Below are 16,613 nucleotides of genomic sequence, written 5' to 3' on the forward strand. Positions count from 1 at the left end.
CGCAGGTTTGATTCTCGGGACGCGAAGGAGTGTAGGGCACATTATGTGTAAATTATGTTACACAGCCATAACTCAAAAACTGTTAAGGAAAACATTAAGAGAAATGAAATCCACCAATAGACACTTCTGCCTGGTGGATTTTGATCTATATTCTATCTCTGTGAGGAGGTGTATGTTTCAGTTGTGGAACCGTGGGACCATTACTTATGTTGTTTTCTTACGTCATATGGCAACCGGCAAATTCTAAAACGAATCTTGGAGAAATATGATAAACCTTCAAATTTGCATTATGCATATCCGTTCATTGAGAGGTGATTTGTATTTGAGCATAGGAAATATTATGAGAAAACAGATATTTTTATTTATATTCTAATTAAAGATGTTTTGTTCTCAATTGCGACAGTTCTCATCGCCATAAACAGATTTATAACTCTCTTATATTTTTTATTGGCTACTATTTGACCCCACTAGGCAAAAATCATAATAATCAAAACGAACAGTCAAGCGTACAGTTTACAGCGAATCATTAATATGTACAGTTTCAAACAGTCATTACATTTTACAATATTTTTCATGATTATATCCTATTTTGATTATTTTCTAAAATAACTTTTTACATAATATAAGGGAATTGAAAAAAGGGAAATGGATGCAATCGGTGGTTCTCAAGTTGTAACAAAGGAAAATAGGTATTACAGACAGGTAGTAAAAACTTTAAAAGGGTTAATTAGAGCTTATATCTCAATGTAAAATTTGAAACTAGTTTTCTTTATATATAGTCATTACTTTATTGATTATTTCTGAAATCTTTGATTTTTGGATAGGGTGCATCTTACATGAATTGACAGCAAATAAGCTTTACATGTGCAGTGTTAGCCCAGCGGTAGAGGACTGAGACTTGCGATCGTGGATCACAGGTTGCATTTTGTTGCATTGGTTATATAAGATTACCACTCACATACACGGTGATTGCCAATCATCCTGCCATGCGTGGCGTTAATGGTTTATTCCCCAATTGATGTCTTTGGGGGAGGCCTGTGTCTTGCAGCGGGCGTCTATGGGCTGTAAACACAAAGAAGCTTTACATTCATCCCTTATTAAAGTTTCAAACTATTTCCAATTACACTGTAAGTTTAAATTTTGACATTGATATTTAGAATATATGTTTTTTGAACTGGACTTTCTCTGCCTCCGCGGGTTTGAGATGGCTGAGCGCGGAAGACACCTAGCGTAAGACCTATTTTAAGGTGAAGCTCAAGGGCTCCCGGAGGAGCCACGGCACGGAGCGCTACATATTGTTTCACCGGATTGGAAGGCCACTGAGTTCTTAGATCGCTTCAGCTGACACTCCATGGAGTAGATAATCTCAAGGACCCCCACGAGGGGACTTCAGCTTGGGCTTTTTGTAGAATCTATTTACCCATATAGTGAACCTACGTGATAAAGTCTTTTCGAAGAAGATTATTCGTAGTAAAAAATCTGTTAAATCAGGTTTAATGTACAAAACATAATATATAATGCATTCAAATATCGAGTAGAACCATCAAAATTCCTATAGAAATACTAGACAAGTAAGTAAATAATATATAAATTTAGTTAATTTGATAATTGCATGATATTTTTACGACATTCTATTTGATTAAAAAAAAAATTGCATGCCTAAGACAATCTCACAAGCCGGTGATGAGTGATGAGTGTAATTGGGAAAAGGGTATCAAGGTTGATCGGAATTCGGCCGCCCATGGGCCAGTAAAGGCAAACCTATAAATAGAAAGCAACCAACCGCATTAAACGTTTGATGGGATTGCTCCGGCGCGGTTGGACGTCATGCGTTTATCAGTGCTCTATCAATGGAATGAGCAACACGCGTACACGTGGAAATTGTGTTTGTAATCTTTTTAATATTTTTTTTAATCATCTGTAACCAAAAAATGTCACAAATTCGAATTCCAAATATTTTTATTCTAATAAGCATTAACACGCACTTTTGAATCGTCTGTTATTTTTATATTATAAGTAGTAAGTCCAACGGCTTGGAATGCTGATTTGCTGAAAACAACCGATCAGAAACTTAACAGTTGCATCTGTTAAATGAAATTTCTCAAATAATTTTATTTGATTTATTTAATAATATACTTTTAATCTTAGGTTTAAAACTGAAAAAACAATCATCTAAGATATGTTGTGAAACTTTGTTATATATGAGTATACTCAGACCCATGAACAATTTAACTTTTTGAAGACAAAATGAAGGGGTTACAAATTTAGTATTGTAGCCAATCTCTACGTGATTTTATGTGACTGAGACTCTTTAGGATAATATAAAAATATTCCATAGATTATAATCACACTACACCAAATCAGACATATTTTTCACTTCTAGACTTCTTCCGTAATAGCAGTCAAACGACGACCACTTTTTTAATACTTTAAGTTCTAGCGACCGCGATTAATCTCGTAGCAGCGGCCACATCGACTTTAGAATAATAATAAACAGCTTCTATTAAAGTGCTTTTTCCGTAAAAGCTAGTTGAATACGATGAAACATTCGATTACATTCCAAGTTCGACTTGAAGTCCAAAGAAAATGTTCCCGATGCCTATACTAACTTTCCTGTAACACACGATAATTTCATGACGGTTAAGAAAATTAAAAGGTAATTTAAATTTTCGCATTTCTGAAAAAATTTATCACTCGACAGTTTTCTCATACTAACTTCTGTCGGGAAATCGAAATTGTAATATTTTCGATTTCAAAAATCAGAACAAAAACTTAAATATGAAACATAACTGACATTATTTTTATGTTTATGTTAAAGGTAATTGGTCTCGCTATTAAAGCGACGGGCAGAAATTACAAATAACACTTGGGCAAATTACTGCTTAGGTGGCATTTCAAACCAGATCAAATAAAGTTAAAATGCAGCAATAGTTTCACGATGGAGAACACGGTTCATGCTGTATTTCTTCCTAAAAGTAAATATTTTTCTAGTGATTCAGAATCCAAACCAGATTCTAACCCAAGCATGATTCAAATAATAAGGCTTATTTAGGCACATAAATACACACGTTTTGATGAGCATAATCATCGCTTCTTAATTAACTTCCCTGTGTAAATCAAATATTGACTTTAATGTTCGTCATGGGGGAGGGTCAAATATACAAATAAGATTACGCCACAGACAAAAACATTAGAGGGAAGCGTATATAAAGAAACGTGAATATGGAAGAATATAGGGATACATATCACTTGGGTACGGTATGAAATCCGTAAATAAACGAAATTAACCGGCATAGGCCAGCGGCTTGACAAGTTTTTTTTTCACTCGTTCCTCTATATTTGGGAAGGACAGGGTCGCTTTTTGTTTTTTTATTTATTTTTTTCACTCTACTTTTCATTTTACTATATTACTATACTACTATTATTCTTCACATAATCTATCGTTCCATTCTTTCTTTCTATAATTCATTTTATCTTTCTCTTTCGTTCTAATTCTCATTCATACATCGCCTTCTTATTTCTCTATTTTACAATTTTGTTTACATTATTTCACATTTTTATTACAGTATTATGCTTACTGTTTTACACTGTTTAACTTGTTTATTTTTGTAACATGTTTAACTATTACTTTACAAAAACTGAGAAACGATTGCCTACTTTAACCTAACATAAAGGCGATGTTTCCCTAATTTTTTTTTACGCCCAACCGGAATTCGGAGTCGACCCAGAGTCCTCCGAATGCGGGACAGTGGGCTAGCAGGTGGACCACGGTCTGGTCCACGCCTGGTTTACAGAAGCACGAGGAGTCCTCCTTGAGCTTAAATCGGTGAAGGTACTCGGAGTACCCCCCGTGCCCCGTGCTTGACAAGTTGAGATGGCAGTGGGCTAGCCACACAACGCACAGAACAGATGACCGAGAACCTTTAGCTTCTGCAGTGAAGACCTTAGCATGGAAGATTTACAGCGGCAAGCGCAACGTAGATCGTCTACCCACAAGGTGAACAGACGACTTCGTTATGATTATCGGAAGATGCTTTATGCAGGTTTCTTTCTTTCATCCGGTCCTAATGGAAACCTACGGGGAAGCCTGTGTCCAGCCGTGGACGTCTTACGGCTGAAATGATGATGATTCGTAGGAGGGATCATTAGATAAACATTATGTTTAATTTTGTTGACGCTTCGTAGTGCAAACAATATTTCGTAGGGTTGCGTATTTAAAAAACTTGAATGAAAGAACATTATGTCTTTAAAGTTTTGTTTATTACCAAGAGTATTCACCGCATCACATTAATGTATTAAAATGTACTTATAGATATGATGACAAAAATAGCATTGTTTAAAAGCAATTGACAATCTGAAAATTCCTAAAATCTGTCATGAATCAATTCTTACTAACAAGATATTCCTCGATAGTCCGGAAGTGAGTTGAAAATTGAAAAGTTTTCAAGGCATTACATATCAATTCTTTTTATTATTCATGCTATAGGCTCATTGCAATCAAGCTAAAAGACAATATTAAATGACAAAATTTGACAGCGACAACACTTGTAATGCCACAGAATTGTCATACGATAATTTTTTGAAGTTCATGAAACATAATTTTACAAGAATAATTTGTGCCAATAAATTTGATTTTTAAGTTATAATGAAACTTGAGAAAGAATTGCTCTAAATCTGTTAAGGACGCTTGCGAAAGTGACCACGAATAAAAATTACTATTTTTGTGTATTGCAGTTTAAAAGTTTATTTTATTGATCTATGTTTTTCATTGTTTATGTCATTGTTACGGGTGATTGTCAACTTAGGTCGCGTTTGGAATTCTCTATCAAAGGGGTAAATGGCTATTCTGGCATATTTCTCTTGTCATACACACTTTTATAACAATATAATATTAAATCTGTTCACTTAATCAAAATAAGCAGAACATTTGGAAAATCGTGCTTAAATAAGTGTTTGATTAGGTGTCAGTTTTATTTTTTTTTTTTCTTTTGGTTACACGTCGGCGATTTGCTTAATTTGCAAAGGTTCGTACTGGGTGGCAACCCTAAGACTCACGTGGTCGGCGTGAAGGCGCTGGACGGGGGCGCGCGCACGCGGCGGCGCGGGCGACGTGCGGCGGCGAGCCCCCCCGCCCGTAAATATCATCGGCGTCCACACGCGAACATGCCCGCGCGGTCGCTTGTTCGCCCGCTGTCGTCCGACCTCCTCCCGCTTGCCGTGTATTTATAAATGGAATTCCACACGCGCTATTCGTGGCCGGATACTACTTTTTACACGACTTTCAGCACTTACGACGTACGGAGCACTGAAGAGGCGGGATCGTGAATTGTCTGGCGGACTCCGCGTCGGCCAACCGCCCGCGCTTCAAATTTCGCCGACAATAGTGTGTTCGGTGGATAAATGATAGAAGATAAAAGTTTATTTATAGGTGACCTAAATGTTTACTTCATTAAATATACGAACATACGCGACATTTTGAAAATTCATATGTTTTGCAAACATCCATATTCGTGTTAAAAATGTAGTTTTCAAAAAAGAAAACATGTTATCATTCAAATTCTACGCCTAAATATTTACACCTAATTATTTTGTACCAGGTAGACACTTTCCTTAAGAAAACGTGCAAGTAACCGTGAAAAAATTTATGTAATATTATTGTATTGTCAATTTAACGATATATTCTATAAGTTAAAAATAGCGTAAAATGAAAAAAAAAAACTTAATATATTCCATACACTGAAGTAATAACGAAATCTATATATATTAAATAAAACTAATATAATATTATTACTAAAAATTTAAAAAAGTGTACAGTCAAAATTCAAGTACAAAACATAAAAATATTAATTGCAATAAAGAATAAAAATCTAATTTGTAATTATGCACTTGATAAAAACGTGCGCGTCATAACGAAAAAATGCTATCGTCAGTACGACGTCTGGTAAGCTTATGTCTAGCGCAGCTGTTGGGTTTGAAAAACTTCGAATTCCCTCTGTTGCATTTTGTTGTCGTATAGATATGTTTCTGTGAGAGCTGTAGAAACAATAATTAGATAGAGAGCTAAGAAAACAATAATTTCGATAAAATGTAAGGATTCTTGCTAGAACACAAACTTGATTTGTCACTAGTACTTTGAGTATCTGAAATCGTACATAAATCGTAAATGCAATGACGAAGATCTAAAGCGCAAAATACACGAGGCGTCCAGGAGCTGACTCATAAGCTCTGCCACGTTACAAACATTGAAACAGTGGTTGATTCTTAAAGCGACCTCTGATCTCGCGCTAAACAAACACCTATTATTTGCAATTTATGAAAATTTTATATTTACATTGCCTATCGATAATGGATATGAACCAAATGTTATTAGTGAATCCACATTTCTTACTTGTTGCTCTTAGACTTAAATGATTGTTTACTCTTATCGCTATAAAATTCTATATATCATTCACGAATTTATTTGAAATCATCATTTTTTTCACAAAAAATATTACAAAACTTATATTATTGTTAATAATAAAACGATTTTTTATAACAAAATCATAACTATTTCCCTTATACACATATATATAACTTTCCAATGACCCCATTTTCATGGTAACCTGTACTTTTCTTCTACGAAAGTGATTTAAATGAAATAAAAAACATTACAATTATTTCAAAATTGGTTTAATTTTTATCGGGTGTTACCTTCTTGACCTAATAACTGATCGTTTTCGATTTACCATCGAATGGATCAATTTTTTATGACCACTTAAGGAGTAGTCTCCCAATCCTCTATCAATGCGTTTCGGAGCTCGTCAATATTTAAAGGAAACGGATTTATGGCTCGAACGCTACTACATTCCAGTGACGATCAATCGAAATCATGTCAGGGCTGAACGCAGGCCAGTCCACTGTCCGTATACCAACAACTTCGAGGAATTCCCTTGTAACGGGTGCAGTTTAACATCAGGCATAATCGTGAAATTATCCCCAATGAATACGGCATACGGTCAGCCGCCAGGAGAAGGAGATCCTCGGCCTCCTCCAGCCACGAACTCTGTTTTTCCGACGAAGGAAATCCCTACCCATAAGATGCAAAAAACGAACTCCGTAGGCATCTGTTTAATAAAAACAGCTCCGCGCAATGTTTTCCAGGACGCCTGTAGACCCAACCATTCCTGTCAGTACTATGCATAAAAACATTTTGCATTCGTCAGTGAATAAAAACATGCGCCATTGATCGATGCTCCGAGACACTTCCGAGCAAATTGAAGTCGACATTGTCGGTGTTATGTGGCCATTTTGAAGTCTCTATGAGTGAGGTTGGCTTCTTTCAAACACCTTCTTTATGTCCACTTGCTAAGTGGTACCCCGTGGACTTGTCGGAGCTCCGGTTACACATCAATGCCTGTCTAAAGGCGATTTCGTAAAGACGTCAATACAATAAAGCTCTCGAGCCATTGCACTGTTCTTTAGGCTCTATTGTAACAATGCAACAACTTGAGCCTCATCTCATATTATCATCTATTCCAGATGCACGATGATATTCGCCCGTATGAATATAGTGTAATGTATGTGTGTGAAATGGACGGCAGCGAGAACTGCTCCGTGATCGAAAGTGAGATCCGAATTCTACCTCGAATCACACTAGCTGTACTCGATCGCGTGGGCGGGCGCCCGTCCCCCGAGAACATAAGTTTACTACTATGTGTGTGTAGTTGGTCATTTTGACTTTATGCAGCTTCGTCGAAATTAAGGTCACGGAAACTGAGGTCCGTGATCTAAAACCTTTAATGTGTCTGAACGTATTCCCGTTGCAACGGTGTCGCTCGCACGAAGAGGGATGTAGATTAGCCAAGCGAGGGAGCGACACGGGCCTCACCTGACCGCCCTCGTTTTAACGCGGGCTAGGCGAGCGTGGCCGCCGGTGTCGTGAGTACGAATGTGATGAGTGCATGGTGCACCGTGCTCGACGGGGGCACGATGTGAGAGGAGTAACGTAGCTTAGGTTCGAAGAGGGTAATTTTATTCGAATTCCGCTTCAAGAGAAGCGCCGAATGATCCGCTATGACCAGAAAGCGCTCCGAAGGACAGAGGCTTTGCAGCTAAAACAGATACCTCGAGTCGAGGTCTATATTGGCGAGGGCTTTCAACTCCACGGCAGGAGAGGAAGACCCGGCTTAAGATTTCGGAGTTTTCGGCTGCTCTGACAGAACCGCCAAAGAAATGATTATAGGAGTGTTAGGCTTGCCTACCGGCTAGAAAGCCTTAGCCGAGGATGATGCAGCCAAAGTTTCAGGAGCAAAATACCCAATATTTAAATTGCGCACCAATGTAACAAAAATATTATAGTGTATTTTTATGATATTTGCGATTCGATTTGCTTTAAAATATTTGTAATGTAGGCTGTTATTTATTTGTGGGCATTTAAAATATATAACCAATTTTTGTTACAGCGAATATTAAAAGTACAACAATTTAGAAACTTAATCCAAGTTAAGGATTGATTAATAAAGTATTATATTTATACACAATTCAATCTCCATTACAGACCAAACTGTTTTACGTATGCACCAATTAACATTTTTTCTAACAACCATATCAACACTGATTTTATGATTAGTAGTCATTTTTAACTTCTTTACAACTCTCACGAACTTTTCCAAATGTAAATATAAACGAGCGTTTGAATAACAAATCATGTCAGCTTTATGGTTATAAAAGTATACCGGACACATCACATTACATAGTTTATTTTAATAATCATTTTAAAAGCACGTGGTTTATTTTTAAAACTACAACTCAAATCGGACAGTTCTTAGTCGCGATTAAAAGATAATAATATTTTTAATTATAAACACTGTCAAAACCAACTCTTAATTTTTAATAGTATTATTATTTAAATAATTTATTTTTCTTTAGAAAACCCTATTTTGGGAAATTTTCTGTTGCAACAAATTGGATACATTTGTGGCACCAACACTGGCATTTGGCAGCACTGCTCTACATTGGATCTAGCAAAAGGTTGCTAGATTCATTTGCGCCTTTGAGTTAGTTTACACAAACCAACTCAGGAGATATCACAAAGAAAGTTGTGCGAAGGCCAGTATAATGAATGACCAGTGGTAATTATAAAAACTATTTTGAATTTACTACATAAAATGACAGATTGTCCGTTATAAAAAAAAAACTACAACGCAGGCAAATATCTAAAGTAATAAATCTGAATTTCACATATTTTTTCATATCTTTATTAAGTAAAACTGAAATTATTTTGAAAACAACAAAAAATTATAATGTTAGCCCCTTTCGACTAGTTTAGAAAATTTCGTAACATTCAACCTAATCACACAATAGTTTTAAATTAATTAATTATAATTTTTACCTCTAAAAGGTATACATAAATAAAATCATTTTATTATTAAGAATATTTATTGTACTCAAACCAATATTCATTTTTTGGAAATATGCCCGTCGCTTATTTTATTTATTAACAATTGCCACCAGTATAACAATATACAAATACGAAATCGTAAAATACTGGATTAATTGTAACTTTACCCAAGAGCAATCACTATGCCTAAGTATAAAATTAATGATATTAATGATGTATATTACTAAAATGTAGGGATCGGAAATAAAATAGTCTTGTGTTGAATAAAGTATACAAATAGGAAGTACTAGAAAATAAAATCGTTCATATTTCCATTTAATGATGAACTACTAAACATGGAAAATGTTACCAGAGTAACTGTGTATAAACTTCCTTTATAGCATTTTTATGTCAGCTTGAATATCATTTTTAACATTACCTACTTATATGTTGCAACAATGTGGTGAATTGTACATGGAAACATTATTGAAAAAAAAAAACTCAAGTTTTAGAAAGAAAGTATGTTTATTATTATTACTGATCAGAAAATAAGATCACATGTACATTATTATTTATTTGGTTATCAGCTCAGCCAAACATGTCCTTTGCAGCGTGACATTTCAAATATTGGAATGTGGTATTAGCAAATGCAAAAATACTAATTTAGTATCCTGCAGCCCTGTTGCTTTGTACTAAAATAATATTTAACTGCATAATTTGAAAGATCTATATCTCTATCAATATATAAATATTCTAACAAGGATCTCTATTTCATGTTAGAGCTTTCAGCAAAGTTTAGACATCATTAATATTAACTGTGTACAAGTGAATCACAAATTTTATGGTCTCTGTATTAAAATTTCTGGACACTGTCTCTTTGGAGATGTTTCATCGTTAATTGGTTCTTTTCTTTTTAACACTTTGGGTTCTTTTTCTTCATCTATTTCATTATATACTTGTGATGTATCCTCTTCAGTCTTATTTTCTGAATCAGTTTCCAGCCTATTATCAGATGGAAATTGTTCACCATCTTTATCTTCCTGAAGTTCAGAGTTTTGTTTATCTTCCTCAAAACATGAATCATCATCAAAGGTATTATCAGGTTTATCTGGATAATCGCCATCATCAGCAGCTGCTTCTAACCTCTCAGCAGCTTTTTGTGATGTAGTATTTTGTTTACAGTTAATAGTTCTTTTACTACCGGCAACACGTGCCATGAGTGCTCTGTATAAATGGACAATATCACAAGGAGCTCCCTGGAACAAAGGATTTATTATTACAACTTGATTATATTTAAATCAAAGTGGACTGCAGGATTCCAGTCAGGTGTATCCAGAATGAAGTTAACTTAATTTGGTTAACTTATATAAATGAACCAAACCGAGTTAAATAAAAAAAAACTTAATTTAGAAAAAAAAAACCATCTGTGGATAAGTGAATGTTATTTATCTGTCTTAAAATTTTTCTTAGATGTTACAATAATCCCACAAAGTGAATAATGTTGACAACACATAGTTTTAATTTGCTTTTGTGATTGATCACTAATGGTCAATCAACCATTAACATTAATGGACAAAGTTGTGTTTTTAAAGCATTTTTCCTTTGTGTATAAGTCAAAACTAACTGACTGTTGAATTTGGCTGATTAATTATTGAATTTATTTGAACTTAATGCATGATTGCTACATAAAATGGTTAACTTACCATAATAAGGTATAATTTAATCTGAAGTTGGGGGTCAACTGCAGTGATTCTCAGTGACTTGGCCCCTGCACGTTCTACGACCATATCGGGCCAGAGCTTAGTGTTAAGCACGACACGCAGAGATCCAGCTACACGCACCACCAGTCGCGATCCACTACCGGTGGCACCGCTACCTCCGCTACAGCTACCTGATGCTGCATCGTTTAACCGCAACACACCTCGGCCACGTTCTCGCCAACTCCCAGACTCCCATGCAAACAGCCGGCATGTAATCTATAACATTAAAAAATATATCAAAACACCTTATTTGTTCTGTTTTTAAACAATTTTAAATAACGCAGTTCTCCGATACACCTTGTTACTCGGATTTTTTGTTATGGCATGAATCTCTTTTTTTTATTTTAGCAGTGCTTACTCAAATTTATATAGATAATCAAAAAATATAATAGGGAAAATACCATAACCCCTGTCCAGTCCACACAATAATGTTGGTTTATGATATTTTCGTAATAAATTTCAATGGTTTTCGTTTTATAGTATTGGCTTATAACATCCTTTGCACCATTTTTTGGTAAAATATTAAGTTTTCTCATCCGAGACTATTTTTTTAAATTGTGAATTCTGTCCCCAACCTAACGACACGTCAAAGGAGTTTTTTTACATTTTTTCCACGCTCTTTTCAGGGCTTTTCTAAGTTGTGTATTCATATTTTAATATTTGCAGTTATGCAAAGAGATATTCATAAACATATAGATATTACAAAATACATTACGAATATCAGATAGTTGCGCAGTGGTCTTCTCCAGCACCTCTAATTTGGACATGCTAAACACATTTAGGAACCTGTAGGATTAATAACTGATAAATTTATAAATATTCTTCAGGGTTAAACTACTAACACACCCTTTGTTAAACCTATAAATGTTCATCATTCAACAGCAGTCAACAGCATTTGTAAGTTCAAAACACAATACAGTATACAAGCACTGTTATTTAATCAAAGTTGGATAGGAAATGATATGTAAGATAATCACCTGTATGATATTAAAAAAAGTGTTCGCTCATGCTCAATATAGATAAAGTAAACATAGTATGGCTACATTACATTTTCTATGAACACCATTAATTTAATGGAATAACAATGTAAGCCAGTTAATTACAATACTTTAATTACTCATATAAGTTTTAAGTAACTGCAGTTAAAAAACTGCACTTTTCACAGCTACTGAAAGAGATTAATAGATCATCAACAATTGTTACATTATTAAAAAACCTTTACACATTTTGAACCTGTGCTACTAACATTTAACATTGTATATTAACTTTGATTCACAAAACAATGTTTTTTTTGGACAAATCTAACTGTTCCGCAAATGGAATTTGCAAATTCTAAATGGCAAGGCGCAAATTTCGCCCAGCCTAAAACCTCTAAAAGGTATCAGAATTGGAAAGCTCTCGAAGAGGCCTTGACTCGGGCCTCTACATATTACTATTTCACTGGACTGTGCAGCCGATGAATTCATAGATGGCTTAGGCTGACATTGACATTTGACACAAAGGCTTATACAAGAGTTCATAACAGTACTACGACTTCGGAATGCGTTAGTGCTGGAAAAGGAGTAATGTAAAAAAAACTCCAGCAACACTTTTATCTATTATGATTGGGAGTCGGCAACTCATGTCATATATGGTCTAGTCTCGTTTCCGACAAGACCAGTTAATTATCAAAAGACTATGATGACGGTATGCAGTGTATGTGACTTGTCTTATTGTCGTCGCGTCGTGCAGAAACTCGAAAACCTACCTCGATGTCTGAACAGTGCGGCATTTGATTGTACCGTGTGTGATTGCATTGTAGATTGCGACTCCTACAATCAGTGAATGAAACAGATGTACAATCATTTGTGACTTAAATTTTTAAGATTGTTGTCAATACAACTTGCTTAACCACTTATTTACTTATTTTTTTCCAAAAGTACATTGTAGTTATTTTTTCAATGAGCTTCTATAAAATCATCATTTTTACTACTAATGTTTTCTAATTTGTTTACCTTTGTCATTCGAGATACACAAAGTCACAACAAATTATGAGTTAAAAAGAAATTTGTTAAAAAATTTGTCCATTCTTAAACAACAGATCAAAAGAGCAAATCCACACTGGACAATTTAATTTTTGGTATTCATTTAGGCAGGAGAATACACTACATGCTACCACTGATTATATGGATAATATATCAAACCTGCAGAACATTAATTTCATCTTCTTCCCCTGTCATTGTACAGTTACTGGTAAGTGGTGGTGGTCGTGTATGAGAACGCTCATACTCAGCTGCAGCTGCGGCAAGACCTTCTCCTCCTTTCTCACTTGGCCCTGCTTCATCCTGTATTAAAATTTATTAATCTAAATTAAGTAATGCTTTTATTTGTGAATTAAAGATTTTAAATAAGTTAATAGATAATAGAGCAGTGCTGGCCCATAAGCATCAAGACTAAGATTTTCAAGCAAAGGTTGTGGCTTCAATTCCTGAACCACAATTTTAGAAAGTTAACCCTAGGTATTAATTATATAGGACTGCCTCCACTTACAAACATATTTGCAAAGGATGACCAGGAACACCCTTTGTGTATCATAAAAGTAGCCTAGCATGGTGAATATAGTATATCCCCCATTAATACCTTTGGAGAAGGCATTTGCAGCCCTGTATGAGCTGAATTGATGAATAGATAATACTAATAAAACTGTATATTCATTTAAACATTTTTGATATAATTTATAACAGCAAACTTATTGCTGAAAGCATTTTCTACCAGTTTTTTAATATAAATAAAAATAATTAATTAAAGGTAACGGTTGCATTATTTGGTTTTTGAGTCATCTGAAATTGGAACAAATTGATCCTCCAATCAAAAGATCCACTTGCTACCAGGTATAGAGACCATTACGCCTCTATAACTGGTAGCAAGTGGGGCTACTAATTACACATATCAGGAACCCATGGTAGACTGAGGTGCAAATGTTTACGGACCCATCAGTAATAGGATTTCTGGAGTTGGTTTGAATATATGCAAAATATTTATTTTGATATAATTACAGATATAACCCTTTTAACCTAACTTATATACCAGGCCAAAAGATACAAAACAAAAAATCAATATCCATAAAGGAAAATTGTGAAGTAAATTATTTTTTATAGGCAATTAAAGAAGAAAGGGCTATAGTAAATAAATCATCATTATCATCATATCTGCCAATAGTGGGCTTGCCACTGCGAACCATAGGTCTCCCCCAAAGATTGCCACAATGACCAGTCTTGCATGCCTACATCCAGCAACTAGCAAATAAATAACCCAAAATATTTAGTACAATGAAGATCACTACCCAAAAATAACTCACTGAGTAAATAATATGGTGGCTTAACATCAATTGATAGTTCATTAAAAAAAACTAACCTGATTATTTTCTTTTACTGAAGCAGCAGCAGTAGTAAATAACAATTCTGTAGTGCCATTGGAGTTACTATGATCATCAGATGATGCTTCCCCATTGTTCACTGATTCTGCCATAACAACTCGCTCACTCAGGTTTTGACCAAAAACAAAGCCAGTTGATGATGTGGCAGTTGTTGGCTGTGCAGGCGTTGGCACTGGGTTGGCAGACCTAGAAGTGCCACCAGCAGAGCCAAGTGGTACAAATTTGGGTTGATCTGTTTCATCTTTTTTATCTTGTAATCTATCTACATTTTCTGGTACTGACTTCTCTGTGTCAACTTCATCAGGTATCTCTGAATGTTTATAAAATGGATTGCTGGTTGGTTTTAGCTGCGGAGGACGTAAAACAGAACCTGAAAATAGCACAATTAAAATTTTAATCAAACTAATAGTAGTTGAAGGCATGAATTTGTAGAAAATTCTTTGCAGAGTTTCTTGCACATTTTTACAAATAAATTGAAGAAAATTATAACCATTATAACTCACCAAAGGGATTGCAACTTTTATTGGAGCTAGAAGCGAAATTCGAAGATCCGAAACCACCAAGACGTGGCTTAGCCAAAATAACCCGTGACTGGGTTGAACCATTGTACAGATCTTCTGAAGACGCTTTTCCTGTGGATAAAACGAAAAATAAAGGATTTATAACACATTTTATAAAGTTGATTTATCTGAAATATATATGAATTTACGTGATTCCTCCCGTTTACACACTGTTATAGATTCTTTAGGCTACCATCGCTTGTCACATTAAGGACAAAGTAGTGTTTTCCCTACTAATACTATTTTCTTACAATAAATAACATTAAACTCTAGTGATTATAATCTATAACATCATTGTGTATTTAATTCAAAAATTGTTTGCATTTCAGACAAAAAATCGTTGATGATACAGGATCTGCTGAAAATTGTAACCATTTTTAATTACAGAGAACTGTACCTACTTTAAAACAATACTAATGAAATCGTATACAAAAAAGGACAAATTTAATAGCTTAAACGGTCCTAAAATACCACGATTATAGCAAAAATATGTAACCATACCTTGCTTTGCATCTGCCATCGTCGGATATTATTCACAGACACAAAAGGTGCGTTGATAGAGCACTGACAACAAATCCAACAGATTGTATATTTACTTGGAAATGTGCGAAAATTATAGAATTATATATGCTGCATCTGTAGAAATGAACAATAACTAGCCATACCAGAAAAAAACACATGCTCACCATTTAAGATTATAAAAAAACATGCTCAATGATTCATTCACTCTTAAATATATTCAGTAATATAAAATAATTCTCAAGTAATGGTGTACAGTATATAATTCTGAGAAATGCCCCGAAAACTTAACGATTGTAATAGACTAAGCTAAAATATAATTATGTATAAAAATGTATTTTAAATTATTCTTATAGTATAATTATATTGATCTACAAATAGACGTCTGTATTCGTTGGTCATATCGCTACAAAGCTATTTATATATCGATTTTCTATAAATTTGCCAGAGACAGAATTTAAAAATTTGAAATTAAAACGCAGGGATTTTTTTAACCTTCTAAATGCGGAAGAGTTAGATCTCTATTATTATAGGTATAAATAAATATTTCAGTTCACGTTATTATCAAATTGCATACATTTACAGCACTGTATAAAGAAATATAATACAACTATTACGAAAAGTAAGTTGAGAATCTTTATCTGCAGGTTGAAAAATTTGTAGGTCCTTTTTTTACTTACGTTGTAATTTTTTTTTGTTTAAAATAGGTTGCAAGTAGTTTAAACTTATTTTTTTAACTGTAATGGCATTATTAATTTATTTTGGGATCCTATATACGACAACATAGGCAAAAAAATCTTTAGTTATTTTTCACTAATTAGTTAGTCTGTGGCAATTACATCTCAATCACTGCAAATTTAAGGATGTGTGCTTATTTTTTTTTGGCTAGATCGCAAATGAATGCCATGTAGTCTTCAATATCTGCGGCTTATTAGTGATATGAAAAAATGTTTTGTCCGTTTTGAGTTAATTTGATTACTAGAACAAAGCGATATATCAAA

The 16,613-nt window shown here is 34.4% G+C and overlaps 2 protein-coding genes across 3 annotated transcripts in view; both read right to left on the minus strand.

Annotated features, from left to right (window-relative positions):
- Positions 1 to 5,312, minus strand: part of Pkcdelta (Protein kinase C delta) — a 38,483-nt gene extending 33,171 nt beyond the window's left edge. For both annotated transcript variants that reach the window (XM_068774214.1, XM_068774213.1), the window contains exon 1: positions 5,056 to 5,312. In XM_068774214.1, the coding sequence (XP_068630315.1) occupies positions 5,056 to 5,145 (90 nt within the window). In that variant the 5' untranslated portion in view covers positions 5,146 to 5,312. The remainder of the gene's footprint in view (positions 1 to 5,055) is intronic.
- A 4,552-nt stretch (positions 5,313 to 9,864) lies between these two features.
- On the minus strand, positions 9,865 to 15,672 carry RanBP3 (ran-binding protein 3). The gene is made up of 6 exons (XM_068774253.1): positions 15,595 to 15,672; positions 15,037 to 15,165; positions 14,512 to 14,903; positions 13,302 to 13,442; positions 11,062 to 11,334; positions 9,865 to 10,614 (listed from the first exon to the last, which is right to left on the minus strand). The coding sequence occupies exons 1-6, from the start codon at positions 15,611 to 15,613 to the stop codon at positions 10,198 to 10,200; spliced, it is 1,371 nt and encodes a 456-aa protein (XP_068630354.1). The 5' UTR covers positions 15,614 to 15,672; the 3' UTR covers positions 9,865 to 10,197.
- Positions 15,673 to 16,613: the final 941 nt, after the last annotated feature.

Source organism: Battus philenor, unplaced genomic scaffold (assembly GCF_028537555.1).
Source record: "Battus philenor isolate CCGP_79_NKW_IND1 unplaced genomic scaffold, ilBatPhil1.0.hap1 SCAF_7, whole genome shotgun sequence".
Classification (NCBI taxonomy): Eukaryota; Metazoa; Arthropoda; class Insecta; order Lepidoptera; family Papilionidae; genus Battus; species Battus philenor.

Coding starts and splice junctions, on each gene's coding strand:
- RanBP3 (XM_068774253.1), bottom strand. Junction 14,904..15,036: donor TAAAAGTTGCAATCCCTTTG/GTGAGTTATAAT, acceptor TGCTATTTTCAG/GTTCTGTTTTACGTCCTCCG. Junction 10,615..11,061: donor TTAAATTATACCTTATTATG/GTAAGTTAACCA, acceptor CCTTTGTTCCAG/GGAGCTCCTTGTGATATTGT.